This window comes from Gymnodraco acuticeps, unplaced genomic scaffold, assembly GCF_902827175.1.
Source record: "Gymnodraco acuticeps unplaced genomic scaffold, fGymAcu1.1, whole genome shotgun sequence".
Taxonomy (NCBI): Eukaryota; Metazoa; Chordata; class Actinopteri; order Perciformes; family Bathydraconidae; genus Gymnodraco; species Gymnodraco acuticeps.
This window is the reverse complement of record NW_022990346.1, coordinates 1,164,306-1,190,304: the sequence shown is the minus strand read 5'-3', so window position 1 is coordinate 1,190,304 and position 25,999 is coordinate 1,164,306. Positions and strand designations below refer to the sequence as shown.

Below are 25,999 nucleotides of genomic sequence, written 5' to 3'. Positions count from 1 at the left end.
TTACCCTCTTTAATATATTCATAAATGGATCACAAAAAAGAGATCATACATACATTTGACTAACAAATGCCTTCCTGCATTGACTGTACAGTTGCTCAGTTAGAAAAGGAAAGCTGCAGTGCAAAGCAAACACCAAGTCAAATGAATTTGCATGATTACCAGCTGCAATGGAAATACTGCCATTCCAACCAGCTATAGTCAGGAGTAAATGCACAGGGATCAGAATTGGATGAAAGGACGAGGTGGTGGCAGTGGTGGCGAGCAAACGGAGTGAACAAGGGTCTTGTGATGGCGTCAGGTGTGATTCCTGGATGTCAGGTAATGAGTGATCTCCTGACTCTCCGTGAGAAAGGGGTCCTCTTCACTCTGCTCCACCCTCAGTGTAAGGTCAGTTCGGTTTACTACTGTCAATTTAAATGATCAGTTTAACAGAATTTTCCTCAGAATAATTATGTGTTCTTTGAATGTTTAAATTAAACATTAGGAATCAGCTAAATGAAATGGGCGTCTGAGTCTGGTAAACACTGCGATTGCCATAAATGAACATATTAAGAATGAGTGCAGCCTGGTGTTGTTTTCATGTTATCAGTAACATTGATCGGAGCAGGTCTGGTGGATGAATGGGCTTTCTGTGAGGGCTGTTTTGTTTGCTTTGTGTTGCATGACACAACCTGAATATGGTAGCAGAGCAGGTGCTACATGATGTAAACATGTAGATTAGAGCACTTTAAAGAGCAAAGAAGTTAGAGGCGGGTGATAAATAAATAAAAAACAAGATGCTTATGCTCCTGCAAATGTAGCCAACTGCAAGATTTCAATCAATAAGATGCAGGTTTAATGACTATTACCGAAATGTTAAAGAAACTTAAGGGTAGCTGCATATTTAATAAAGGTGTCGGAATAAATTAAAAAAGAGATAGCAGTTGTTTTTAAAGACAGATTTCAGTGTGTCATCAGTATAACATTAGAACATTAGATGTCAAAGTGTATCATAAATAGGACAAAAAGGATCAACTGTAACCCTGCACCTTCATTCTCTATTGGTACTAATAAATCACACACATGGGAACTAAATAAGTTAACAACGTTTATGCTGTTATATAATAAAAAGTTAAATGGATAATTTCCCAGCATCATGCCCTCTTGAAAGAGGTCATGGTCCGTCTGAGAAGTTGCCTCTGAAACTAAAGCAGAATGCATCAAAAGACAAGAGTTGTTTGTTATATCATACATTATAAAAGCTAAATGAAAGTGAAGGCAGGTTGGTGGTTGGATTGTTAAACATTTAGAAAAGGAGAGGGCTTGTGGATAATACAAAATACCAGTACAAAAATATGTTTCTTGTGGTAGGGAAGATGCCCAAACACAGACTAAACCGCATTCCCAATCAGGAAAGCTTGGTGGGACTTAAAAGTATTTTGTACCTTCACCAGCAGAGAAGAGGCTTTTAAACAGCTCAGCACATGTAATCCTTTTAGCCTGCTTTGGTTATTAAGTATGTTAAAGATTATCATTGCATTTTTGAGTTTTTATTTGTACTGGTGTGTTGCAGCTGATCCAGTCCACAGTAGCTCAGGTTCTGGTGTCTGAAGGGACCGGGGGGGAGAGTCCCGGCTGGAGTTGTTTGGGTTGTGGCGCTGTGTGTCTCATCGAGGATACTTCCATCCACACCTACTTCCTGCGCCTGTACTGTGTCAAGGTAAGAGGGACTGCAGAACTGATTAGAGTTACTTCACGTACACCTTTGATTTGCAATTACATTTAACATCTTGTTGTGTGTCCCTGTACCTTTCCTAATGTCAATTCTACAGTACAACATCTGCTTATAACCCCTTTCACTTTTCCTTTCTTTTGACCATTCCTGTGTCTTTTCCTGAACAAAGCGTGCGATGCTACTGTGGGAGCAGGAGCTGTACATCCCTTTCAAATACACCGCACCTTGCAAGTTCTTCCACACATTCCCTGCAGATGTAAGCAAGCATCAGTGAATGCAACACGTTCATTAGATTCAGTGCTGAAATGTTACTATAAGTACATAAATTCAATGCTTTCAGTAAATAGATTTGTGAGGTTCCCTTAACTTAAGAATATATTTTTTATTCTACTTATATATATACTTTTACTCCACAGCATTTTTTAAGTCAATATTTTACTTTTCACTCCTATTCATGTATTTTAAAGTTTTAGTTACTTTGCAGATTAAGTTTATTAATATAAAGTATAAATCAATATTGCTAAATGTGTTATAACGGAATAAGCTGCCCTGCAATAACAAATAAAGTACATTTTGGAAATTGGCTCCACCTTAACCACCTGGAACATTACAATTATTCTTTCAAATAATTCAACACTAATTATATCCCGATCTATCTATTATTTAAGTATCATCCATCAGGTGATCCATTTTTGAGTATTTTTTCATGGATTTACTATGTCTGAACAGGGCAACCAGGTAGGCCTCAACTTTGCAAATGAGCCAGAGGCAGAAGAATTCCTTCTGTCCGTCGAGGCTGTCCAAAGAGACCAAGGTGAGAATAACAGCAGTAACATGATAAACACACTTCAAATGTGAAGGTGAAAACAGCTCTGTCACTTTTCATTTCCTCTAATTTCACGCCTTCTGTTTTTCAGAAAAGATGACCATGATGAGTGAAAAAATAAATGTTGAAAACAAAAACAAATCCACAAGTGATCCTCATAGTTCTGGGTGACAAAAATGTTCAAATGCTTAGACGTAAAGAGGTGAAGAGAGTGGTGGATTAAAGGGATGGTTTACTTTGTCTTTCAGTACAATTAAGCCACTGGACCTTTCAGACAAGGAGCCACATTTTCAGATGGAGGAAACATCCACGGTAATAAATCACATGGTGAGACTCAAACTGTGATTAGACATTCTGGAAACAGCGCACTAATTCAGTCCATTCCCTGTTTCCCTCCTTGAGAAATGTAAGGATCTGGACCCGGCTATGAGGAGGCTGTTGATGCAGGCCAGCCTCACTGAGGAAGATCTGAAAGAAAAAGACGTTGCCGAAGCTGTCGACTGCATCATCAAGCAATTTGGAGGACTAAAGGCTGTGCAGAGAGAGCTGAGGAACAGAGGTACTTTATCTGGAAAACATGTTTCGTAGTGTTTGCTTCTTTTGTGTTTTTTATGCAACAAAATTAAACATTTAAGTAATCTAAGATCTTTTAACCCTCCTGTTGTCTTCGGGTGAAATCTGACCGATTTACTACTTTCATCAATCATAACTGTTTTGTTTTACATTCGATTGCATTGAGGCTTTATGATCACCACTTTCATTGAATTTGGTAACTTTGTAACACCCATGATGTTCCCGGACAAAAATGGCCGCCATAAAGAAAAGGAATTAGTAACCATCTGGATCAGATAAAACACTCACACTCACACACACACACACACACACACACACACACACACACACACACACACACACACACACACACACACACACACACACACACACACACACACACACACACACACCACACACACACACACACACACACACACACACACACACACACACACACACACACACACACACACACACACACACACACACACACACACACACACACACACACTATAGATGTCCCCCCCCCTATGTGCCCAATCCCCCCATGTGAATCACACCTGGCACTCACAAACAAACACACACACACAGAACAATTTGACACATTTCTCGCTCTTATGTGCCCATCCCCCCACATGGATCACACCTGGCACATGCAATACATGTTCAGTGTCTGTTCTTTGTATATTTACTGCAGTGTTTCATGTATACCAGTAGTCTGATACAATATGTACAGTTTGAAAGGGTGTTAAATTAAATTTGGTGATGATTAATGGTTTTTATGTTAATGTAATAACAGTTAAAACAGGACCGGTCACATTTGACCGCGAACACCAAAGTAAGGGGGGGGGGGGGGAACGAAGACAATAGGAGGGTTAAGACAGTTCTTTTGCATATTTGACAGGCCCAGTATCTCACACTTTGCCAAGAGCTGCAGGGGCCTCCATCTCCCTCTCTCTGAAGAAAGGGCCTTTACCACCGGTTCCCTCCAAAAGCAGCAGCACCCCCCAGCCGGCACCAATGTGGACAGACTCACTACATCAGAGTACAATTCCCCTGCAGATTCCTCCTCCTCCATCTACTCCCGCTCCAGTTCTCCCAGAGAGGATCAGAAAGAGCGCAAGTTTCAAACCTGTAAGCTGATGTTCCAGTTGTGTACATTTGAAAATGTAAAATGTTTGGTGAGTGATCTTCTCTTTTGTTTGCGGTATCAGGTGGGCTCATCAACAGCTACAGAAAAAGGGGACCTTATTCTGAATGCCATGAGGGAAGTCTTCAGACAAAAGCAGATTCAAAAGACAAGTGCAGATGTGGAGCCAGACACTAACGGCGACAAGACCTTTTGAAGAAACTCCTGTTTGAATTGTGCTGTGATACACTGATTTAAATTGTATCACAAGGCCATAGCTGAATCAAGCTGTTAACACAAGTTACTGCTGCGCCCCCATGTCACTGCATTTTAATCAGACACTGTCGCCTCCAGGAAGCATATTCATAATCCAACTAGTACTAGATGTAATATGCCTGGTTGCATGCTTTTATTATTGTGTTTATTATAAGTTTGTTTCTGCAAAACTTTAATTATTTCATTCACTTAATTTCAATTTCATCCATTTCCTTTATTTGAGTTGAATAGAGAAGAATAAATTCACACAAGAAAAAGGTAAAATCACAAAATCACTGATAAAGAACAAACCTAAAACAAAGCCAATAGGAATAAAATGTGGAATTAGTCAAAAGTATCTAAAGACTAATAAACGAATAAAGCAATCCAAAATCATAACATATGTATCCCTTAACCTGACGCTGAAGGAGCTCAAATCCTGTTTCACTCCAGAATTGTGTCAGTTCTTACCTTACAGGCTGTGGAACCAGGAAATACCAGAACATTTAAAATACTATTTTGTGATTTAATGTTTAATAATCTGCACCCTTAAACTGAAATAAATCTATACATTTTGATGTTATTCCAGTTAAAGACATGGCCTGAAGATTGTGTGTAAATGCTTCTTGTTTTATAATGTATTTAATCAATACAAATGCTATAAAACAATACAAATAAAATGTGTTCTGGGGGTTCAGGGGCAGCTTCATGCACTGGCTGGTGCATATAATACCGATTATTATTCTGACATAAAAAAAGGGCTTAAACATATTTAACCAGGGTATATGGATGCACATGAGCAAAGCAAAACAATAACAAGTGGGTGTGCTTGTGCACGTGCATGCGTGCGTATGTAGGCGATATGAGCGCGCGCCTCTCTCTCCATTCATTGCTGCGCTGCTGCAGGACTCACTCTGCTCACCCTCACCACGCTGGAGAGAGGAGGCTTTAAAAACCGGGACCATGAGGGGCTCCTGTCGCTCCAGAAACACCCGGGACAGGGCAGGTAGGGTGCAAACTCCCACTGAGATCTTACTTTTCTGTTTCTTATTTATGTTCTGTAAACTCTCTTAAGTCGACATAGTGTGCAGTGAGTGCTACAGAGCAGCTGGGCTAGCAGGCTGAGGAAGTAAACAAGTCTCTGTCACGTAGGCATGCTCCAGAGCTGACAGGGCTGAATACCGAGGAAACACGGGTCAGGCTGCAGCAGGAAACATGGTTACAGACTGCTTTCGTGTAGTAAATACATAGTATGCAAATACAGGGATGCCTAAGTAGCTAAAGCATCTTCCTATCTGCTGCTAAGCCTGTCTGCAGCTGCTGGTTAGCTAGCCTGCAAGCTATCTGGTGGGCTAACAGAACAGTTAATGAGAGGATGTAAACACGACTGTTTGTTTTCGGGTCAAGGACCACGAGATGGCAGATCTGAGAGATGAAGTTGCAACTGCAGAATGTTCGAGAAATATCTAGTTGTTTTTGCTACTATAAAGCTGATGTGAGGACATACTATGTGGAAGGAGGTGAGAGTAGGTCAGATGGACATCTTTGAACACTCCAGGCTCGTTTTACTGCAGATCTTAACCTCAACGCACTTTTAGGAGTTTTTGTTTTCAAAGGATATTATATGCTTGCTTTTAATCGTTTTTGTTTCTTGTTATATGGATACTTGTAGCTTAAAAATGCGACTTACACATTTGTATTGTTGGATCAAATGTAAGAAACCCAATTGATACAAAATATGCAGCAGTGGAACTTTTAGTGTCAAATATATTTGGATGTTACTGTTGGCATTTAAGCCTGAACTTGTTTGTGTTTACTTTTGCATACTGTCAAACCCAACCTACTATTCTATTAATATTCTCAATGAATACTTCACATACTACAAAGGATACATTTGCATATGAATTGCAGATACTATGGCCTATATGTTATTTAGGGAATCGGGTGATGGCTTTTCCGTAACTCTTTTTCTGATGATGCCTGGGGGGCCTGTTTAACATTGTGTTACTGTACTGTCATATTGCAGAGAGGACAAAGTCTATCCAACAAGTCCGTGATAGATTGTGTTACTCCAGGGACAGATACACGGACATTTGCACGCATATGAGCACAGAGGTTTAAAATGTTGTGGCAGATGTACGAGGGATGAACAGAGCTCAGTGTTGGTGTGCAGAATATGCTCTGCTGTGAGTCTGCCACATAGAGAGGTTGGGCTAAGCAGAAAGACAGGGAAAACATGCTAGAAGATGCTACATGTGTATTCGAGGGAGAGCCTGGCCCAGTTATTTTAAGGTCAAGTACAAACACTGCTTTGTATTTTAGCTGTTCAGTATGGGCCTAAAGTCAACCAGCACGTTAAGCTGCCTCTGCTGTAAACAGGGATGTTAACAAGTCACTGTTTGTGAAATTATAGAGTTAGCTTTGTCCTAACTGTGTTTAAAACTGCAGACGGAGCGAAATATGCTTCAGTGGGTGCAGCAAACCATCACAGATTATTTTCCGACGTGCACTCCATAGTGGCAGAGCAGGATATTTACCCTCATGCCAGCTGCAGTACATTAACCTTCTCCTATCTCCCATTTTCTGTCATACTCAAAATGTTCATATTTATTTTTATCTCCGTCAGATCACTTCTCTAAATAATCACAATAAAACACTCCCTCCCATCCTTTCTGGCTGGCTCACTGCGCCTCCCTCCCTCCCTCCCTCCCTCTCTCCCTCCCTCTCTGTGTATGCTCTCTATCTGGGGGAAAGTTCACCCGCTCGCTCAGAATCTCATTATAGGCTCCATGGCCCAGGCAGATTGTGTGTGTGTGTGGTGGTGTGTGTGTGTGTGTGTGTGTGTGTGTGTGTGTGTGTGTGTGTGTGTGTGTGTGTGTTGTGTGTGTGTGTGTGTGTGTGTGTGTGTGTGTGTGTGTGTGTGTGTGTGTGTTGTGTGTGTGTGTGTGTGTGTGTGTGTGTGTGTGTGTGTGTGTGTGTGTGTGTGTGTGTGTGTGTGTGTGTGTGTGGTGTGTGTGTGTGTGTGTGTGTGTGTGTGTGTGTGTGTGTGTGTGTGTGTGTGTGTGTGTGTGTGTGTGTGTGTGTGTGTGTGTGTGTGTGTGTGTGTGTGTGTGTGTGTGTGTGTGTGTGTGTGTAATGAATAGTGAATGAAGGAAAGAACATTACCTACATATAATTTCTTAAAATACAATGTCACCCTGTTTTTGTGTATGTTTGCATTAAAGCCTGTTTTTTGTACACTTTAACTTCCCTTTGCATAATTTTCTTCTGCACATGAATTATTTTCTTACTTTGTCTCTGTTTACTGCCTAACTGTGAAGGGTTCATCTGCAATGCCCACCAAAATGAAATGCTAAACTTAAATAAAGTAAAGTCAACTCAGTCTATGTACGCCTGCTCACTGCAATGATCTTGCTGATGTTTTGACATGTGGGAGCATTTAAGTGTGAGGTTGTTTGTGTTATTTGTGTTTATGCTTGCAAATGTTGCAAATGTTGCAAATGTTGCAACATTTCTGTCCAATGGAGACATTGATCTTTCTGGCTCAGATGAAACCTCCTCTTCTGTCATCCCTGGCATGTAACACAAAACGAACATATAGATCAGTTCTGCATTACACTACAAAATAAAAGTCTATTAATCATAGTTGACACCAAACTTATTAACAATATATTTGATAATCAAGTAATCCAAGTTTTAAGACATTGGTCAATCATAAATATTAACCATTCTCTGTTGCCTCTTCTCCGCTGTAGGTGCTTGCTATTTTTCTTTAACTTATATCTTTGTCAAATGCATGTCTTTTTGGTCGGACTGTATAAAACCAGCTGTTAAAATTACAACCGGGTGCCTTACAGGGTTAAGGCCTTGCCTTGAGCTATATTTTAACTTTCTGCATACTTTTATTGTGAGTGTGTTTTTCATGGTTTGAGCTAGAGACCTTTTTATTTTAAAAATAGGACAGCATGCATAATGTTAATATTTTAGGAAATAGTGCTCTGTATTTTTTGTGAACAGGGACATCTTTAAAAAGTAAAGGTTTTCTTCCAATATGTGTTGGTCCTCAACTAGAAAGTTGACAGGCCAGCACAGAGCCCTCACCTCAACCCAGTCTACATTTTAAAATGTATTTAAATGCTTACTGAAGGAAGGCCTTATTGCCCACAATCTGTGTCCTTCCTAAAAGCAGAAGCTGTTATAACCGCACTATGCTACATCTTAAAGCAAATATCAATCATATATAAAGTATACTCCATAATTGCAAAACAACATATTATACTTAAGACAGAAATGGAAAAACACAAGAGTCCATGAAAATAGACAGGAGGTTGGTACTTGACACTAATATGACACACTATTTTAGTCTGGAAATCTGTAAATTAGGTAATATCAAGCTACGATGTCATTAATACAGTGAAAGCAGAGATACTTTGTATGGTTTTATTTTGTGTGTATCTAGCTGAACAAAAGTATCATAAACTTTTGCTTGCCACAGATCTTATTTTCTTAAAGGGAACCAGCTCTTAATTCTAACTCGCAACCAAATAATTTTTATTTTAGATTGTATGTTAAAGCAGGTCAAACATAGAGACTTCACACTGGATATACAGTATAATGCATGTGCGTTCCTGTGTTGGTGTCGGTGTGTGTGCCTGTGTGCGTGTGCATGTGCATGTGGTGAAGTGTGTTGTTGGTGGAATTAGTCCTGCTGACATGCTGAATCTCGTCTGACCTCTGTGTGTGTTTACTGTCGCAGTAGATGTTTGATGATAACACAGCGGCCAGTAGGGTAAAACCTTTTTTTAATGTCAACATCAGTTGAGTAAAAATTGGCCTAGAAGTGAGTCGGCAGCTCCCCCTGGTGTTACATCTCTGACTCTATATATAAGGCTTCATCAATAACAAAACAATTAAATATCCCAACAACTCACAGTGTTATAAAATTGACATGATTTAGTCATCAGTTGAAAGTGAAACTTGAACCACTTGTGGCTTCTGGTCAGTGTTGTGCAAAGCTGCTGCACTGGAAATGTTTTGTCTTGTGTAGCTGTAGTCAACATTCTCTCCAGTTTCATATTGTTTTGGTTGTGTACAAATGCTATTCACACATACTTTGGCTTCTGACCAACACACTGCTGTGTAGAAACAAAAACAAATCATGACAAAGGTGTTTTGTATGCAATACTTAAATGTACTAACTAGAGAACAGATAATAGGTTTGCTGCTGCTGAAATTATTTGTCTATGAATCAATTAGTTGATATGCAGGAAATGTATTGGCAATAGTTTGGGCCATTTATCATAATTTGCTGATTCATACATTTTCAATTTCATGATGCTGGTTTTCTGTTTTATATCTTTGCTGATTGAATGCATTGGGTTTTAAATGTTTGGTCAGACAAAACAAGCTACTTGGCGGTGCTCTCTTGGTCTGTGGTAAGTTGTTGTTGTTGTTATTGGCTGCAACCTATTTTGCAGTTGATGGATGTATCTAATGATCTGCTGATTATTTGTAATAACTAATGGAGTCATTATTTTTGAAAATGTCCGGATAAAATCGTACAGAATTACCATTATGATTTATCAGAGGCCAAAAGGACATCTTGAAATGGCTCCTTTTGTCCAACCTTCCCTCAACCGAATGATTTTGAATGTATATGTATTTAAAATGTGATAAAGCGGCATATCCTCCATTTTGAAGAACTGAAGCGAATCAATACGATTAATTGATTTTCAGAATAGTTGTCGATTCTTTAATAGTTTATGACTAATCAATTAATCTTTGCAGATCTAGTAGTTTCGACCCGAAATTGACCTGCACAGCAACTGTTGGTGGCTGGCTTTCTCTAAAAAAAAACAATTATGCAAAAGGTTATGATAATTAGAATAATTGCATTAAATGAACAGTTATTGTCATTTAAAAAAAAAAAAGCTAATAGTGGTTCATCATCCATTGTTTTAAATATGTTTTCCTCATCTTATGTAGAGGTTGTTGATGACTTTTGCCACAGGAAGGCTGTGTGCTGGTATCTGTGAGGCTCGTGGCGGGGTCGTGTGCAGGCGGTTTCACTGAAGATGTTTATGTGAGCTCCCAGCCATCACGCCCTCCATGTCCCAGAGCCTCCTCTCCTATTGGCTACTGGACCTCTCGTCTCTTCTCCGATTGGCTAATTTATCAGCTGCATTCACTGCCCATGTGTGCAGCATGTCAACAGCTGAACGCTTGTTTTTCGCTGTCTGCCTTTTTCTGCTATTGTTGCTCACTCCGTGCGACATTACGGTAATGTCAGTTTTCCTTGAAATATTTCTGAGAAGGATTTTCAGGGCTTTTCTTTGGTTGTGTTTTACATCTCAATAAGTTTAGTAAAGTCCTAAGCGTCACACGACTGAAATATGTGAAAAGATAACAAAAAGAACAACAGCTTTACATGATCAAATCTTATCTGTGATTGACAGAAAGGTTTCCTTTAGTTGTGCATTGGCGACTTTTTGACATTTTATATGATTAGCCTATTTGTACTTTCAATGTCATGGAAAAATAGTAAGTATACCTTGAGTTAGGATACTTTGTCCATCATGTATGGTATTTATTTAAATAGTTGAGGGAGTTGCTCGGGGTTAAAATAACACGAGTGAACTGCTGCTTAAGCAAAGTCACATCCTGTCCCTCCTTTGTTTTGCTCCTCAAATCTCGCTGCGCTCCGCCTCTAGTGTTTACGGTAGTGGATCAACTCCCGTTTCTCAGCTGATATGACAGCCATCCCCCGGCAGCCTGCTGCACCAGACCGCCGGGCTACAGCCCACCGCTCACTTCACAGCTAGCAGGGCAGCATCAGTGAACCAACCTAAAGGATGTTAGACAACGAAGAGTTCATGCTGGAGAACTCCCCGCGGGAGCTGACCCAGAACCCGCTGAGGAAGATCTGGATGCCGTGCAGGAGCGCGCACATCGCGCAGAGAGGCGGTAAGATGCGGAGGACTGGCACGAGCCGCACAGGGATGGGACTGGGAGCTGATTTGGGCTCCTGCTGATCACATCCTTATTTTTAGTTTATTTTGTTCTTAATATATATATTTTTAATTATTGTATCCTTGGTCAGTCAGGCTTTGATTTTAAAGCTACTCCGATATGTGATATTTACGTTTGTTTAAAACCATGCGCAGTCAAATAAGTGCTGAATATTTCTGCCCTTTTCATTTTTTTTGGTAAGTGTTGCATAATCTTATGCCCCCTTATAATACGAGCATGGAGGAGGTACATTTGAATTGCAATCTCGGTGAATTAGATTTGGTCATATGACACATTTGACCCAAATACATGCATTTGCCCTCAAGACCAGCCTTCCTGTCTGATGTGTGTTGACCTGAGAGAGTGGAGGAGAGAGGGAGCATTACATTACATTACATGTCACTTGTTAGACGCTTTTATCCAAAGCGACTTACATACTCAATACTGTGGGCAATCCCCACAGGGGCAATTTGGGGTGAAGTGTCTTGCCCAGGGACACAACGACATGCTGACTGCAGTGGGGTTTGAACCTGTGACCCCTTGATCCGAACACCAACGTTCAACCCACTGCACCACACGCCTCCAGCTGGGCTTCAGATCTCAGTCTGCAGGTCGGTCTGCTTTTCGCTGAGTCAAGCTCTGCTATCACAAGCAGTCTAGTCTTGGATCTGGCTCTACACACTCTGTGCTTCAACTTCATCTCTTATTATTGTGAGTCTCTCTAGACATTAATCCTTAATCCTTTGTCTCATTTGATCAGTGAGGGCAGGAAGTGTCCCGCAGGGATATTTGCAGAAGTGCTTAGGGTTGTGACCTTTATATGGATGTGACTAGTTTTTTTTATTAGCATTTGGTTTGGCCTTTGTTTGTATTACCAAAAACATGTTGATGGAAAGTAGACATATTTGCCTGCAGAATCTCAAATGCTCTCATTGCTTGTATGTTTGACATCCCTAAATAATGATAAAGGAAACCTAGAAAAATAATTATATTTGAGTAAGAATGACAAATAAATCTAGGTAATAGAATGTGATTTACTTCCAAAAACATCCTCAACGTTTAAAGATTCAGCTTCTAAATTCCCCAAGACTTTTGTGCCGAGTAAGAAATGCTTAACAACCTGAGCCTTATTGTTCCACGTCGCTGTCCTAATGAACCAGCGTGTGTCTCTGCTCAGCTTTTACAGAAGTGTGTGAGGGGTTTCAACCTTCTGAGCTCTACTTGTACAATCTCATCCTTATATTCAGTATAAGGTCTCCTTAAGAGCTATTCTCAAGTCTTGATGAGACATAATTCAAAAGGGGTTACTTATAAGATGTTTCATGGTCTAGAGAAAGATATGTTTTGTTCACTGTTTCAGTTGTTGTAATAATGTGTGTCACTGTCACTCAATGTGAGCCAACAAGTGTTCTCAGTGTCTGCTGTAATTATGAGCGATCTTCAAAACTAATTAAACTCTTGCTGGATGAAACAATGTTGACAAGCCATGCTAAGCCAATACCTATACAGAAATGAGTTAAATCTCTTAAAGCTCTGTGTTTCTCTCTCTCCCTCACACAGTGTGCATGACAAACTGCCCGACCCTCATCGTGACGGTTGGACTTCCAGCGCGAGGGAAGACCTACATCTCAAAGAAGCTCACACGCTACTTGAACTGGATAGGTGTGCCAACTAAAGGTAATAGCTGCCCCACTAACACATTCACAGATACACTGAACAAAAATATAAACGCAACACTTTTGTTTTTGCTCCCATTTTTTATGAGATGAACTCAAAGATCTAAAACATTTTCTATAAACACAAAATAACCATTTCTCTCAAATATTGTTCACAAATCTGAAAAACATCTGTGATAGTGAGCACTTCTCCTTTGCAGAGATAATCCATCCCACCTCACAGGTGTGGCATATCAAGATGCTGATTAGACAGCATGATTATTGCACAGGTGTGCCTTAGGCTGGCCACAATAAAAGGCCACTCTGAAACGTGCATTCTTGCTTTTGCTGGTAATAAAACGTAATTTTGTAATATGTTACAGAGTTCAACGTTGGCCAGTACCGGAGGGAGTGTCTGAAGATCTACAAGTCCTTTGAGTTCTTCCGGCCAGATAACGAGGAGGGGTTGAAAATCAGACGGTAAGTCTACGCCAGGCCTGTCAACTACCTCCACCTCTGCTGTTTCACTACAACATGGGGTGTGTCTGCAGATCAGACAACAAGTAGTATTTCTGTAGGTAATTCTGTGAAAGGTTTAATAAGAATAAAGTGTTAAGAACCTAAACTTCCTTTGTGAAGACGAAGAAACACAAAGGAACATAGTTCATATTGTCCAAATGTTTTACTTTCTAGTTTACCTTCGACCTTTAGTGTGCACACATTGTTTTAAATTGATGGGGGTTGGGTGCCAGATATCTTCATCTTCATAACACATCCTTTCAATAAAGCAGAAATGTAAACCACTTTTAATTCAAGGTTGTCTCATATTGTCTGTCACATGATATTTTGTATGTTAATGTTATGATCTGCACTTGCTGTGTTGTAGTTTTATCGTGCTTGTTTAGTTTTTAATAATAGAATACCACAATTTACGCCTTTGGCTTTGTTTTGTTAAAGGTAGGGTAGGTAATTCACTTCAGAAACACTTTTTGTTCCATGGAATGCTCTTAACATCCCAATAGCAATGAATACATTAAATGCTTTGACAATAAATACATTACAAAATGTCATCTGTGGAAGCCGTGGCGCTGTAAAAAGCACGACCAATCATCTGAGCCGGCCCGGCTAAAGTAACTGGATGGCCTACCTGCCTGTCAGCATTCCATCTGTGCACAAACTTATCTCGTGCCCTCATTGGTCATGTGCGCGTTCGTGTGTGTTGGAGGAGGGGCTCTGTAGGGAAGTCTGAAGGAAGTGGCAGATTTTTTCCGGTTGTGCACTTTCAAATTCTAGTGCACTCGAGCTGGTTTCTCCATTCTTACCTACCCTACCTTTTTTAAATGTTATTTTAACTAATAAATTCAGCAGTGGATGTATTTGGGTATTAAAGTAAGAAGTCTTTGCTGTTTATGTCCTTCAACAGTCAGTGTGCGTTAGCTGCACTCAACGATGTCCGGCAGTACCTGAGTGTGGAAGGAGGACAGGTGGCGGTGAGTCCTTAAAGATGTCCTTAAGTTATCCTTAGCAAATGATAATAATATCAGTTCATAAACTTTACATTGGAGCTGCCTAAATAAATGTTTTACCTGTTGTTTCAGGTGTTTGATGCCACGAATACAACAAGAGAACGAAGAGGGACCATCGTCAAGTTTGCTGAGCAGAATGGCTTTAAGGTATGTCAAATAAGGAAACGTGGGATTGTGATTCCTCCTGACTTCATGACTCCATGTTTATCATAACATCTTGTCAATGCAGGTGTTCTTTGTGGAGTCTGTGTGTGAAGACCCAGATGTCATTGCACAAAATATAGTGGTAAGCCTTTTTCTCTTCTTATTCTATCCATACAAATCACTTAAAATACAGTAGTAAAAAAAACTGTATTAATCAAAAGAATAATAGAAAGTGATCTGGTCAAATCATTCTCACTTCTATATGATGGTGTGATGTTCAGATCTAAAACACTCAGACATGCAGAGTCAGAAAGCTCACTTTCTCTCTCTCTCTCTGTCTGTCTGTCTGTCTGTCTGTCTGTCTGTCTGTCTGTCTGTCTGTCTGTCTGTCTGTCTGTCTGTCTCTGTCTCTGTAGCAAGTTAAGTTGGACAGCCCAGATTACATACACTGCAACACAGAGGAGGCCATCGAGGACTTCATGAAGAGGATCAAGTGCTACGAGTCGTCCTACCAGCCTCTGGACGAGGTTCTGGACAGGTGAGGAACACAGATGATTTAGAGAAGAATACACGTTCTGCTCAAGATCTGCTTAAGAAGAGACTATGCACATTATCATGAGCCCTGGAGCCAGTCTTGTAAAAATGCCAGATTTAGCCACAAAGGCTAATTTCCATCTGCAGTGCCTGGCAGGTTAATGGCATTAAAGGAAATATAAGCACAGAAAAAAACACTGAACTGTGACTGACTCTCTTCTCCAGGGATCTCTCCTACATAAAGATCATCGACGTGGGCTGTCGTTTCCTGGTGAACCGCGTCCTTGACCACGTCCAAAGCAGGATCGTCTACTACCTGATGAACATCCACATCACGCCACGCTCCATCTACCTGTGCCGCCACGGGGAGAGCGACCTGAACATCAAGGGCCGGATCGGAGGAGACTCTGCTCTGTCTGCCAGAGGAAAAGAGGTGCGTGTCACACCTGAGATCAAATGTCCTCCAAGTTTTGTGGAGAAATGATTGTTCTCATTGGATTTCATCTTGTGTTCTAGTATGCCAAATGTCTGAGGAAGTTCATCCAGGAACAGAACATCACAGATCTGAAAGTGTGGACGAGCCAGATGAAGAGGACCATCCAGACGGCGGAGAGCCTGGGAGTGCCGTACGAACAGTGGAAGTCTCTCAACGAAATAGATGCTGTACGTTGAATCAACATACATTTAACAGCCTTATTTTAAGCTTTGTTTACTCAAGTTTAACACATATTCTCCCCTCTTAACAAAGGGTGTGTGTGAGGAAATGATGTACGAGGAGATCCAGGAGCATTTCCCTCTGGAGTTTGCTCTGAGAGACCAAGACAAGTACCGCTACCGCTATCCCAAAGGAGAGGTGAGAGCGTGATGCTTCCTAAAGTCAGGGGATCATTCTTACGAGGGGAATGGATTTGTGTGCTGTGATTCTGACAGGTCTCTGTTTCTCTGTCAGTCTTATGAAGACCTGGTGCAGCGCCTGGAGCCTGTGATCATGGAGCTGGAGAGGCAGGAGAACGTTCTGGTGGTTTGTCACCAGGCCGTCATGCGGTGTCTTCTTGCATATTTCCTGGACAAGACTGCAGGTATGAAAGACTCACAGTAGGAAATAAAAACATGATTACAACGTATTGTCAAGCTGTAAATAGAAATATGCACCTTGACCCTAAAAGAAGTTTCATAGCTTTCTGTCGCTGCCTCCACAGATGAGTTGCCTTATCTCAAGTGCCCTTTGCACACGGTGTTGAAGTTGACCCCCATGGCCTACGGTGAGTTCTGTCATTTTCAAGACTTAGATTGCAATATATTCTTTTTAACTTCATTAATTTTGATACAATACAGTATAACTCCCATGTTGTTTGATTAAAAAACAATCCTATTTTCAGTCTTAGGTAAATGAAAAACACATAGACACAAAATAATGTAATTATCATAGAACAGATTCTCACACCATGGTTTTTTTTTGCTGGAGGACCCTTATCATGATTTATGAGTACCTTATTTAAAATGGTTTGATTGTTTTTCACCATAAAAAGATACCTGTCCTATCAGTGATGCAATGCAAATGTAATAAAGCTTTTTCAGCATGTTTCACTGCCATTTTCAGTTTAACGCCTGCTGTCATCATATTTGATGATACCGGGAATCTCCATTATTTGTATCTTGCTATCTCCACTAACTTTGAATAATTGCTGTGCTCTTCCTCAGGATGTAAAGTGGAGTCTGTGTATTTAGGCGTGGACTCGGTGAACACACACAGAGACAGACCCGAGGTAGGTATCACAGGCAGCTCTCAGAAATGTCTCTCAGCAGAAGACCACTTGAGTCCCCTTCAGGTGTGACTGGCTTCACTGCGTTTTCCACTCGGCTCCTCGGGGACGCAAAAGGGAGAATGTCACGCAGTAAACACGTCACCTTTAAACGCTGTGTGTGACTTTCATCATTACTGGAGAAGCACATTGTATGTCTTACATCATTTTAAGTCTGCATCTCCCACCTGAAGCAGTCAGTGCGGACCCTCCTCTCTCTGAGAACACACATCTTTCACACATGGCAGAGGACCCATGTCCCGATGCACCGGTGTTTCCTGACAGAACGACAACTGTGACACAGAATGACCATTGACGCTCCTATCTCCATCCTGCCAGCAGTGACCTTTTCTCATCGCATGTCTTTTTCTGTATTGGCCCTAATAGGTCAACACACTGCTACTTAAGAAAATGCATGAAAGAAGAGAAAACGCTGCAAAGTACAACCAAATACAGAAACTGTCAATCACACAGATGTCAAACTGTTATATTCACTTAATAGAAAGACTCTTTAGAATTGAATATACAAACAAAGTAATCAGTAGTCCAACAGCAGACATCTGAAATAATCATTAAACCATATAATCAGAATGTAAAATCAAAACTTTAATTTTCCAACAACACTGACTCCACAGCTAGCTGTTCTTCTGTTGTGTCCTGACATGCAACATGTTTGGTTTTGGTTTTGGCTTTTTTCTATTAAATGCTGCAAATGTGGTGTCAAGACTGGTGAAGATTTTCCTCCATGTCTTCATTCCTTCTCTAGCTGCAGTGTGTTGAGTTCTCGGGGCCTACGTTTTACATCTCAGTACATAACTGGAATCCAGTTTCAGGAGGAATCCCTCGGCTGTGTGTATTTGTACATCTATATTTGTGAGGACCAGTTTGACTCCGACCTCTGGAGCGACGACATATTTTAGACTTTTGGTGGTGTTTAAAGTGCTGACTAAGGGTTGGGGCTAGGGAATTAGCTGCCTCATAAGTATAGAGGTACAGGTAGGTGTGTGTGTGTAATGAATAGTGAATGAAGGAGAGAACACAAGAACATTACATACATATAATTTCACCCTGTTTTTGTGTATGTTTGCCAGTTTGCATTAAAGCCTGTTTTTTGTACACTTTAACATTTACCCTTTACATAATTTTCTTCTGCACATGAATTATTTTCTTACTTTGTCTCTGTTTACTGCCTAAATGTGAAGGGTTCATCTGCAATGCCCACCAAAATGAAATGCTAACCTTAAATAAAGATAATTGACGATAAAATCAACATTTACAGTTTCAACCATTTGTTTGAGCACGCACATGCTTAAATTATTTATCATGAAATGTAACATTTTTGTTTTGGTTGTGAAGAATATTGTAAATATAAAAGTCCAAAATGGAAAAATCCTCCTTTCTCCCATTTAAAAAAAAAAAAAAACAGTGACTAATAAGTACATGTATCAAAGGGAGGGGGGGTGCCAGACTTGATGTGTCCCAATCAAGCGTTAAGTAATGAATGGATACAATATATACATGATTGTAGAGTAAAATGCTTACTTCTGTGCTATAACGTATTCTGAACCATGAGCAAGTATTGGCTAAAGTAAATCTAACTTTTAAACTTATTTTACTTAACCTCTGTCACAGCAGCCATTCATAAACTCAACGAATACTAGATATAAGCATGCATTCTGCCTTCATTAAAGTCATTTGATCAGAGATACTGTAGATCAAAATATGGTTATCATGTTTTTTTTTAGTGAAGGATAAGGTAATGAAGGATTTTAACGCAGTGCTTTTCTCACCGTTTCAGAATGTGAGAGCGCAGCGCACGACAGAAGACGCTCTGCTGACGGTCCCAGCTCACCTCTGACCTCTGCTCCTCCTCCGGGTCTCTGAACTGCATCAAGGTTCAAACTGTAAAGCACTTTCACTAAACGTAATCCATTTTTATACGTCTTGTTTTGTTGTGAACTGAACTCCTACTGTAGCTCCCTGTGAGAAAAACTAAAGAATATGCTAATATTTTTGATAAATGGGTTTACTTTTAGTGTTGCAATGATTATATTCCCTTAACTTTGAGCACCTTTTTCCATGATATTATTTATACTGTATATTGTGAAATGTATACTGCCATATAATCTAAGTGTCTCTGAAGAAGTCAAAGAGCTGTGAAGAGACAGTTACTACGAGAGACTCTTGATTAAAGTCTTAAATCCCTGAGATCAGAAACGTTTAATTAGACAAAGAAGAGGGTTTGTTTGTTTTTTTAACAGCGTTTCCTTTGCTAGATGTTATATACAAAAATAGCGCAATTTTTCTCAGTGTGTAAACTCTGATATAAATCTTAAAACATTCCAGAGGTGAAGATGAAATCCTTTCCCCACACAGGACGTAATACACTGTAAACGGAAGTGACACAGATGCAGCAGATGTCCTGTATCACACATCTTGGGACGAGGCTCTGCTAGTTATCGTTTTTTCAAACCAAAAAGGATTTGGACTCTGAGGGGGCTTCAGATTTTGGCGATAAAGTGAAATGCTAATACAAATCTTCTGTCTGAAGTCAGTCGCTTTCGATTGAACAATAATGTGATCATTCAAACAAATGCCTTTTGGAGTATAAAAAGAACTGTGTACACGCATGTTTGTTTGATGTACATTTACTGTTGGAATTACCATGCAATATATGTTTTTTTTTTTAAAAAGAACTATGTATAATTTCTGTAATATTATCCATTTCTGTGCTCAGAATATAATTCCAAATGCCTTGTTTGTCTCCAGCCGTGAAACATTCAATAAACCCTCCATTTTTGAGGAAACCAAATCTGCTCATTGTGCTTCGTGTCACAAAAAAACTCTAAAATACAAAGAATAATATTTTTATTTATCATCACTTTCAGCAAGTATACTTTTTTTTAATTATTTCCATCTACAATAGGTTTTTGCTGTGGACTGAAGAAACGTGCACCAATTGATTGCCCTTGTGGTTTAAGGTCTGTCATAACAAAACATTGCTAAATGAAATGGATATGCATATAATATATATATTTAAAAAACATTTGAATCCATATTACCCTGTGCTCATAAATATTGATAAAAATACCTTTTTAAAGGACCTGTCCTGACTTCTAACGTTCTAAAGGCAGAAATTAATGTTTGGTATGAATATTCAATATTTACACACAAAATATATCAATATTTCTGAGCAAAAGCCCGTTGGCCTGTACGTCTTATGTTTCTCAACTTCTCTCGGCTGAGCAGATTCAGCCTCCTCTGCTCTGTGAAAGCTCCGCGGCCAAGATCGCAAAAGGAATGTATTCCCAGGTTCTCTCCCTTTTAGAACTGCAAGAGGCAAAAGAAAAACAATGTCTAAGAAACGGAACATCTGAAGGAAATAATGGAATAATAGCAAAACTGTTACTGTATACATAATTATCTGAGTCAAAGTCCTACCATACAAAACTCAAAAGAATGCCACTTGTGCATAATGCTGCATCCATTCGAGCGTGAGATGCAGAAACATTTAGAAACAAACTTAAACTTACATTTTTGAGGAACTCCTCTGCAACAATACGAGCCCTGGCGTTGACAGACAGCTTCATCTCACTGATCTCCTTGTCAATTTCCTCCATGAAATGAATGACAAAGTCCACCAGTTTGTGCTTGTACATCTGCTCTGTGTGGAAGTTGGTGATGAGAAAACTAATGTCATAGCCCTGCGAAATGAAGACGGGTGACAAGAGATTGTTTTAAAAACTCCAAACAGCAATAAACCACACAAATCAAGGTTTCCCCTGTTAGCAACAAATCATTTTTCTAGTCAATTTGTGAGCATTTGTGGAAAACATTAATGGCTTAAACATAAAATGGCAAAAATCATTTGAAATACATTGATTGGTTTCTGCTATCTCCACTAACTGGAACATTCAGGTTGCGTTCATGAGCAATAACCATTACTGGCTATTTAAGGACTTACATTAACTCATCTTTGATGTTTTATAATGTATAAAACAATTGTTATTTTTGGTTCATTACTAGGGTTGGGAACCGAAACTCGGTTCCAGATGAGAACCGATAAGAAAATGCCGGGTACCGGGTACCCATACAAAATACACAATTTCGGTTCTGCTTAACGGTTCCTAATCGCGGTAGACCCTGTATTCCAGCGGGTCCGTCTGCACCGCGGTGCTGCGGTGACCCGGTGGAATACAGGGCGGACCTGGAGAATCACAGAACGGCCGGTCGTCAGCGGGCCGTTGACGGCCGGCTCGGTACGCTGACGGCCGGCACCGCCCTTCATTTTTTTAAAACGGCATCATATAAATTGCGCTGACAGGCGACAGAGGTCCACAGTTGCCCCGCAGCGATGCTCCCCGCCCTCCCGTAGACATTTCACGAGCTCAGTCACTTCATAACACCAAAGATAGGTCGCGGTAAACACTCTGAAGTGAGGCTCCACTACACTAAAAAAGAAAAAGAAAAGGCAAAGTGTAATGCCTGTTAATAGCTTGCCACAGGCATAGCTCAGTTAAAATAAAGCACAGCTATTGTGCAATACATTTGTATTGCATGTATATTTTTTAGTAACAATTTCAGTTAAAGCTTTTAAGAATAAATATATTTTTGTTATCTAAACGTTTGACCTCTTTATTTTACAATTTTGGAATCGAAACGGGGAATCGATAAGAACCGGAATCGATAAGCAGAACCGGAATCGAAATCGGAATCGATAAATTTCAAACGATACCCATCCCTATTCATTACCATCCATTACCTTTAACAGGAAAACGTCTTGCTCGTAAGGCTGGAGCTCAACTTAGATAAGATAAGATAGTACTTTGTTGATCCCAATTTGGGACATCTTTGTGTTGCAGCAGCAATGACATGGTATTGTACAATCAAAATTCAAAGACAAGAAATAAACAAGAAAGTAGAAAATATAAATGTTGAATTTACAAATGTACAATAACAAGATGTAAAGCAAGGTATTATAGATACATAAGTATAAGTATGTGAAAGATGGAATATGAAATATTAAACTGAATATATAAATGTGAAATGTACATTTATTCCAAGAGAAACTATGGAGCAACTAACTTCCAATAAATAAATAAATAAATAAATAAATAAATAGGTATATGTAGAAACCCTGTAAATGTGACACTGTCAATGTCCACTTGCCTCCACTGGTTTCCTCCTGAGGATGAAGAAGTTCTCCGCCCTCATCATCATGAACCGCATGAACTTATGGCACAGGATCTTCTCAATCTCATCGGCCTACAGCAGCACAGTATTTCAAAGGACAGTCAGGATTACAAGTACAGTTTGGATCTTTATATAATAATCGTTGTATTTACTTGTTGATAAGCAACCATTTGTTTCTTATCAGGGTCTTAAACACATAACCATTGTGACCCGACCTGCTTGACAGCGATGCTGACTCGGACAGAGTTGATGGAGCCCTCGATCAGAACTTTCTCTTTGTCGTTACGGCTGATGATCACAGGCTGGAGGAGCAACTCTTTACTGCTCCTAAAAGGGGGAGAAAAACAGAGAAATCATTTTCGGTCGCACAATCAGTCCACAGGGACTAAGAAGGGAAACCCAGAATTCATGCACTGCTGGGTGTTATATGCTCCAAAGTCAATTTCAAAGTTGAGGTGACAACTCACCGTACTTCCACCTCTGGTTTGTTGTGTCTCTCCACCACCTGCGAGGAGAAATTCTCCAGGCAGACGGCCGCTTGCAGGGTAGCACGAACTGCATTGAGATATGGGCGCAATGTGGCCGTCTGAGAAAGAGAAGACAGAAAAAAGTAGATGAGAAATAATCCTAAGGAGCACGTCTGAATCTACAGGCAGGTAGAACTAAGACTCAAGACCTTTTAAAAGCACACTATTCACTAGTTTCACTGCACATAATAACGTCTACTGTGATATACACAATGACTGCCTTCACATGACACAACCAGCAATTCATCAAAAGCACATATCCCTTTTTTAAGATGTTGTGCTTCTCCTATTGTATACAATTATGAAACAAATCAGCAGTTTCTTTATTGAAAAATATTATTTACCTTCAAAAGTTGAATGACTCCAAAATCAATGTAGTATTGTATCAGTACACTTTTATTTTAAGAACATTTTATTATGGAAAAAAACGTTCCAATGGAAACTAATTCATTGTTCATTAATATAAAATATGAGAAGCAATAAAATCAAACATTAAAAAATAAGTTTTTCCCACACGTCCAATGTATCAACATAACATTCTGCATTGATTTGTGTTGCATAACGTTCAATAATACGAGCAAGATAGCACAAGTATATTTATAATAATATTGTTTTTCTGTCATTCAAAAAATACATTATCGATTGTCTCTGAGAGCTAGCTTTCCTCTGACCATTATGAATATCAAAAATCCAACATAAAACTTCCCCGCAGTGTAAGTAGTGGATAAAGTACTATCTTATCTTATCTCTTAGTACAACTACCATAGACTGTAATTACCATAGACTGTAATAACCTTACATCTGTAGGCTTAGAGTAGGCCTACGTAACTTGAGGAAATGTAACGTTAGGCTCAAACCACTGGATGTTCGTGTTCAGAATAGTAAGAACCACTGGTGTAAATGTACCAAATGATAATGTATCAATAAAATGTTAATTTAAAGATGAGGGACCAACCAACATCACCGTGTTTATCAGTTCAGGTGGGTCACCATCGGTCACCATATGTGTCCACCATTGAACGTTACTTAGCAACAAAGTATTACTATGGAGCTGCGACCTGACGGGTCATTATAACAGAAACACTGTCACACTCTGTGCTGACAGGTACGAAGAGGCCATTACATTATCAAGGATGTTTCCTTTTCAGCTAATGTTAGCATGTTAGCTAACTGCCTGCAGCTATTCTGAATAGTAATAAGAGAAAAAACGAGCTGTTTTCCCTAAATGAATGCCGTGTTAGTCGAGGAGAGTTAACGACTTAACATCGGCAAGGTTGGATACATCTAACTGATTAACTGTGTCGGTTTATCAGCACAAATGTCAAATGTATCTTACCATATTTCTCTGTGTGATGAGCGGCGGCTAAAGGCGGAAGTAGCTACACTTGACAGGTTTTCCGTGAACACAACACCGGAACTCAGCTCTGCACCTGACGTTCTTGTTCTTATGTTCTGATGTTCTTATTATACATCCATGGGTGTAAAGAGACAGATTTGGCACAACATACACAAATGAAACATAGAGATTACAAAATGACCATTTAGCAGTAAATATTATAAATGTACAAAATACGTTTTCCGTGATACTTTTTTCAAAAATAAAGGCAGTTGATTCCCTTTTTCTTCAACACAAATAACAAGATCATTGGAGACAAAACATGACCGCACTTGTCAATGTTAACATTTTGTTCAGTTTCTTTACTTATCTTGCCCATAGTCACATTCTTATCAAATCAAGTTTCAAATAATATTGCAATGGGGTCCAGGATTGTCTTTTACGGAGCCCCCTAGGGGACATGGAGAAGGAAAAAAAATGTATTAAAAAAAAATAATAATAATAATGTTTTGCGAGATCTCGCAAAACCCCTTTGCGAGATCTCGCAATACTTCGCAATACTTTTCATTTAGCTCAATGTACTTCCTGGTCAGTTCGGCTGCTACTATGGAAGCAAACAAGAGACAGAAGTATTTGAATTGTATTAGACACCGAATTTATAGCATTGAAAATAATTACTTTGAAAATCATGTATACGAATGTTTTTGCTCCGAATTTACCTATGTGAAATAAAAATGTAAAAATTCAAGTTAAAAAAATTCGAATGTTCAACTTCAGATCCCAAAAATTCAAGTGAAAAAAATTCGACGTCAAATATTTCGGTGTTTAAAATTCGATGTTAAATATTTCGGTGTATAAAATTCGACGTCAAAAATTGCGATGCAGCATCATCCGGGCTACTCAGACAGGATAAGCAATCGAGTCCGAATGCAATCAAACCGACTTCTGGCCTATCAGAGCCAAGCGGCAAACCCCGGGACAGTGCGGTGAAGCCCAATGCTGCAAACTGTAGGCGATGGATGCAGATGGGAGCAATTCCCGTAGACCCTTTGTTAAAATGTCCAACTTAACATCAGAAAATGAACATGTTTCTAGCCTGGATCCACAAAAACATATTCTGTATATAGTTAGATTCCCCCTTCATGACAACGGGACTGCTGCTCCTAGCTCCTCTGTCTCACTGTTAGCTCCGTGATGCTACAGCGGCTCAGCGCATGAGGAGAACACTACTTGAACTCGGCCGTGTTTGTTGTGTTGGTTCCTGGTGGACTATTCGTCATGCAAATATAGGATTTATCTGCGGTTGAAACAGACCGTCCATGAATGCAGTTTCTTCGGTAAGTCAACCCTGCGTACTTTATGTTATGTTACTGGTGTTTTTATTAAGCTAACGTTAATGAATGTTTAGAGTTGGGTTAGCATTTGAGCAATCGTAGCTCCATCTGTGCTAACGATGCTCTGCGTAGCATCCAAGAGTGTAAAACATTAAGTGGGATGCTACTGTATACAAAAAGGCTTCTGTGCGAGGTTGCTAAAATAAGGTCATCCTTGTACGTTAGATAGTTAGTTTGCTAGTTAGGTTACTGTATGCATTGTTAAGGTTCATTTAAATTCGCTATGCTCTACTATAGCATAAAATAGACTAGCTAACGTCAACGTATTGTTGAAGAGAGGCTTAGTGTATATTAAATCAACCTCACAATGAAATGTGTGTATCTTTAAAATATGAACGTCACATTTCAAGATGGTCCAGAAATAACGCTCCCTTAGATATTATAATATGGTTTGTTGAACT

The 25,999-nt window shown here is 39.7% G+C and overlaps 3 protein-coding genes across 12 annotated transcripts; 2 read left to right on the top strand and 1 right to left on the bottom strand.

The window, feature by feature from the left end:
* The first annotated feature begins 205 nt into the window (after nt 1–205).
* On the top strand, nt 206–5,073 carry si:dkey-197j19.6 (wiskott-Aldrich syndrome protein). 2 transcript variants are annotated; one of them, XM_034223676.1, is made up of 9 exons: nt 206–387; nt 1,553–1,699; nt 1,884–1,970; nt 2,444–2,528; nt 2,632–2,707; nt 2,789–2,852; nt 2,952–3,099; nt 4,000–4,229; nt 4,310–5,073. In XM_034223676.1, exons 1-9 carry the CDS (start codon nt 289–291, stop codon nt 4,439–4,441), a joined length of 1,068 nt encoding a protein of 355 aa, XP_034079567.1. In that variant the 5' UTR covers nt 206–288; the 3' UTR covers nt 4,442–5,073. The 2 variants fall into 2 exon arrangements, with proteins under 2 accessions (XP_034079567.1, XP_034079566.1); XM_034223675.1 differs by having other exon boundaries at nt 2,943–3,099.
* A 305-nt stretch (nt 5,074–5,378) lies between these two features.
* pfkfb4b (6-phosphofructo-2-kinase/fructose-2,6-biphosphatase 4b) lies at nt 5,379–19,960 on the top strand. Of its 9 annotated transcripts, none has more exons than XR_004569745.1 (15): nt 10,845–11,442; nt 13,048–13,164; nt 13,526–13,622; nt 14,566–14,632; nt 14,741–14,815; nt 14,898–14,954; nt 15,229–15,350; nt 15,572–15,779; nt 15,863–16,009; nt 16,095–16,199; nt 16,296–16,425; nt 16,546–16,608; nt 17,048–17,112; nt 18,947–19,072; nt 19,525–19,960. XR_004569745.1 is itself a non-coding variant. In XM_034223737.1 (15 exons), the coding sequence occupies exons 1-14, from the start codon at nt 11,331–11,333 to the stop codon at nt 19,004–19,006; spliced, it is 1,425 nt and encodes a 474-aa protein (XP_034079628.1). In that variant the 5' UTR covers nt 10,845–11,330; the 3' UTR covers nt 19,007–19,052; nt 19,525–19,960. The 9 variants fall into 9 exon arrangements, 7 of the variants coding, with proteins under 7 accessions (XP_034079630.1, XP_034079629.1, XP_034079628.1 ...); XR_004569744.1 differs by having other exon boundaries at nt 19,495–19,960; XM_034223737.1 differs by having other exon boundaries at nt 18,947–19,052.
* A 39-nt stretch (nt 19,961–19,999) lies between these two features.
* arpc4 (actin related protein 2/3 complex, subunit 4) lies at nt 20,000–24,324 on the bottom strand. Its single transcript, XM_034223741.1, has 6 exons — nt 24,205–24,324; nt 22,809–22,927; nt 22,557–22,668; nt 22,318–22,413; nt 20,682–20,852; nt 20,000–20,478 (listed from the first exon to the last, which is right to left on the bottom strand). Exons 1-6 carry the CDS (start codon nt 24,205–24,207, stop codon nt 20,473–20,475), a joined length of 507 nt encoding a protein of 168 aa, XP_034079632.1. The 5' UTR covers nt 24,208–24,324; the 3' UTR covers nt 20,000–20,472.
* Between the last annotated feature and the right edge of the window lie 1,675 nt (nt 24,325–25,999).

What these genes read in the sequence shown, in the direction of transcription:
- pfkfb4b (XM_034223733.1), top strand. Translation starts at nt 11,331, where the DNA reads ATGTTAGACAACGAAGAGTTCATGCTGGAGAACTCCCCGCGGGAGCTG. An exon ending in GAGGGGTTGAAAATCAGACG is followed by an intron (nt 13,623 to 14,565) that starts GTAAGTCTACGC and finishes GTCCTTCAACAG; the next exon opens with TCAGTGTGCGTTAGCTGCAC. An exon ending in CTGAGCAGAATGGCTTTAAG is followed by an intron (nt 14,816 to 14,897) that starts GTATGTCAAATA and finishes TTGTCAATGCAG; the next exon opens with GTGTTCTTTGTGGAGTCTGT.
- arpc4 (XM_034223741.1), bottom strand. An exon ending in TCAGCATCGCTGTCAAGCAG is followed by an intron (nt 22,414 to 22,556) that starts GTCGGGTCACAA and finishes GTGCTGCTGTAG; the next exon opens with GCCGATGAGATTGAGAAGAT. An exon ending in TCAGGAGGAAACCAGTGGAG is followed by an intron (nt 20,853 to 22,317) that starts GCAAGTGGACAT and finishes TTCATTTCGCAG; the next exon opens with GGCTATGACATTAGTTTTCT.
- si:dkey-197j19.6 (XM_034223675.1), top strand. Translation starts at nt 289, where the DNA reads ATGGCGTCAGGTGTGATTCCTGGATGTCAGGTAATGAGTGATCTCCTG. An exon ending in GGCTGTCCAAAGAGACCAAG is followed by an intron (nt 2,529 to 2,631) that starts GTGAGAATAACA and finishes TCTGTTTTTCAG; the next exon opens with AAAAGATGACCATGATGAGT. An exon ending in AGAGCGCAAGTTTCAAACCT is followed by an intron (nt 4,230 to 4,309) that starts GTAAGCTGATGT and finishes TTGCGGTATCAG; the next exon opens with GTGGGCTCATCAACAGCTAC.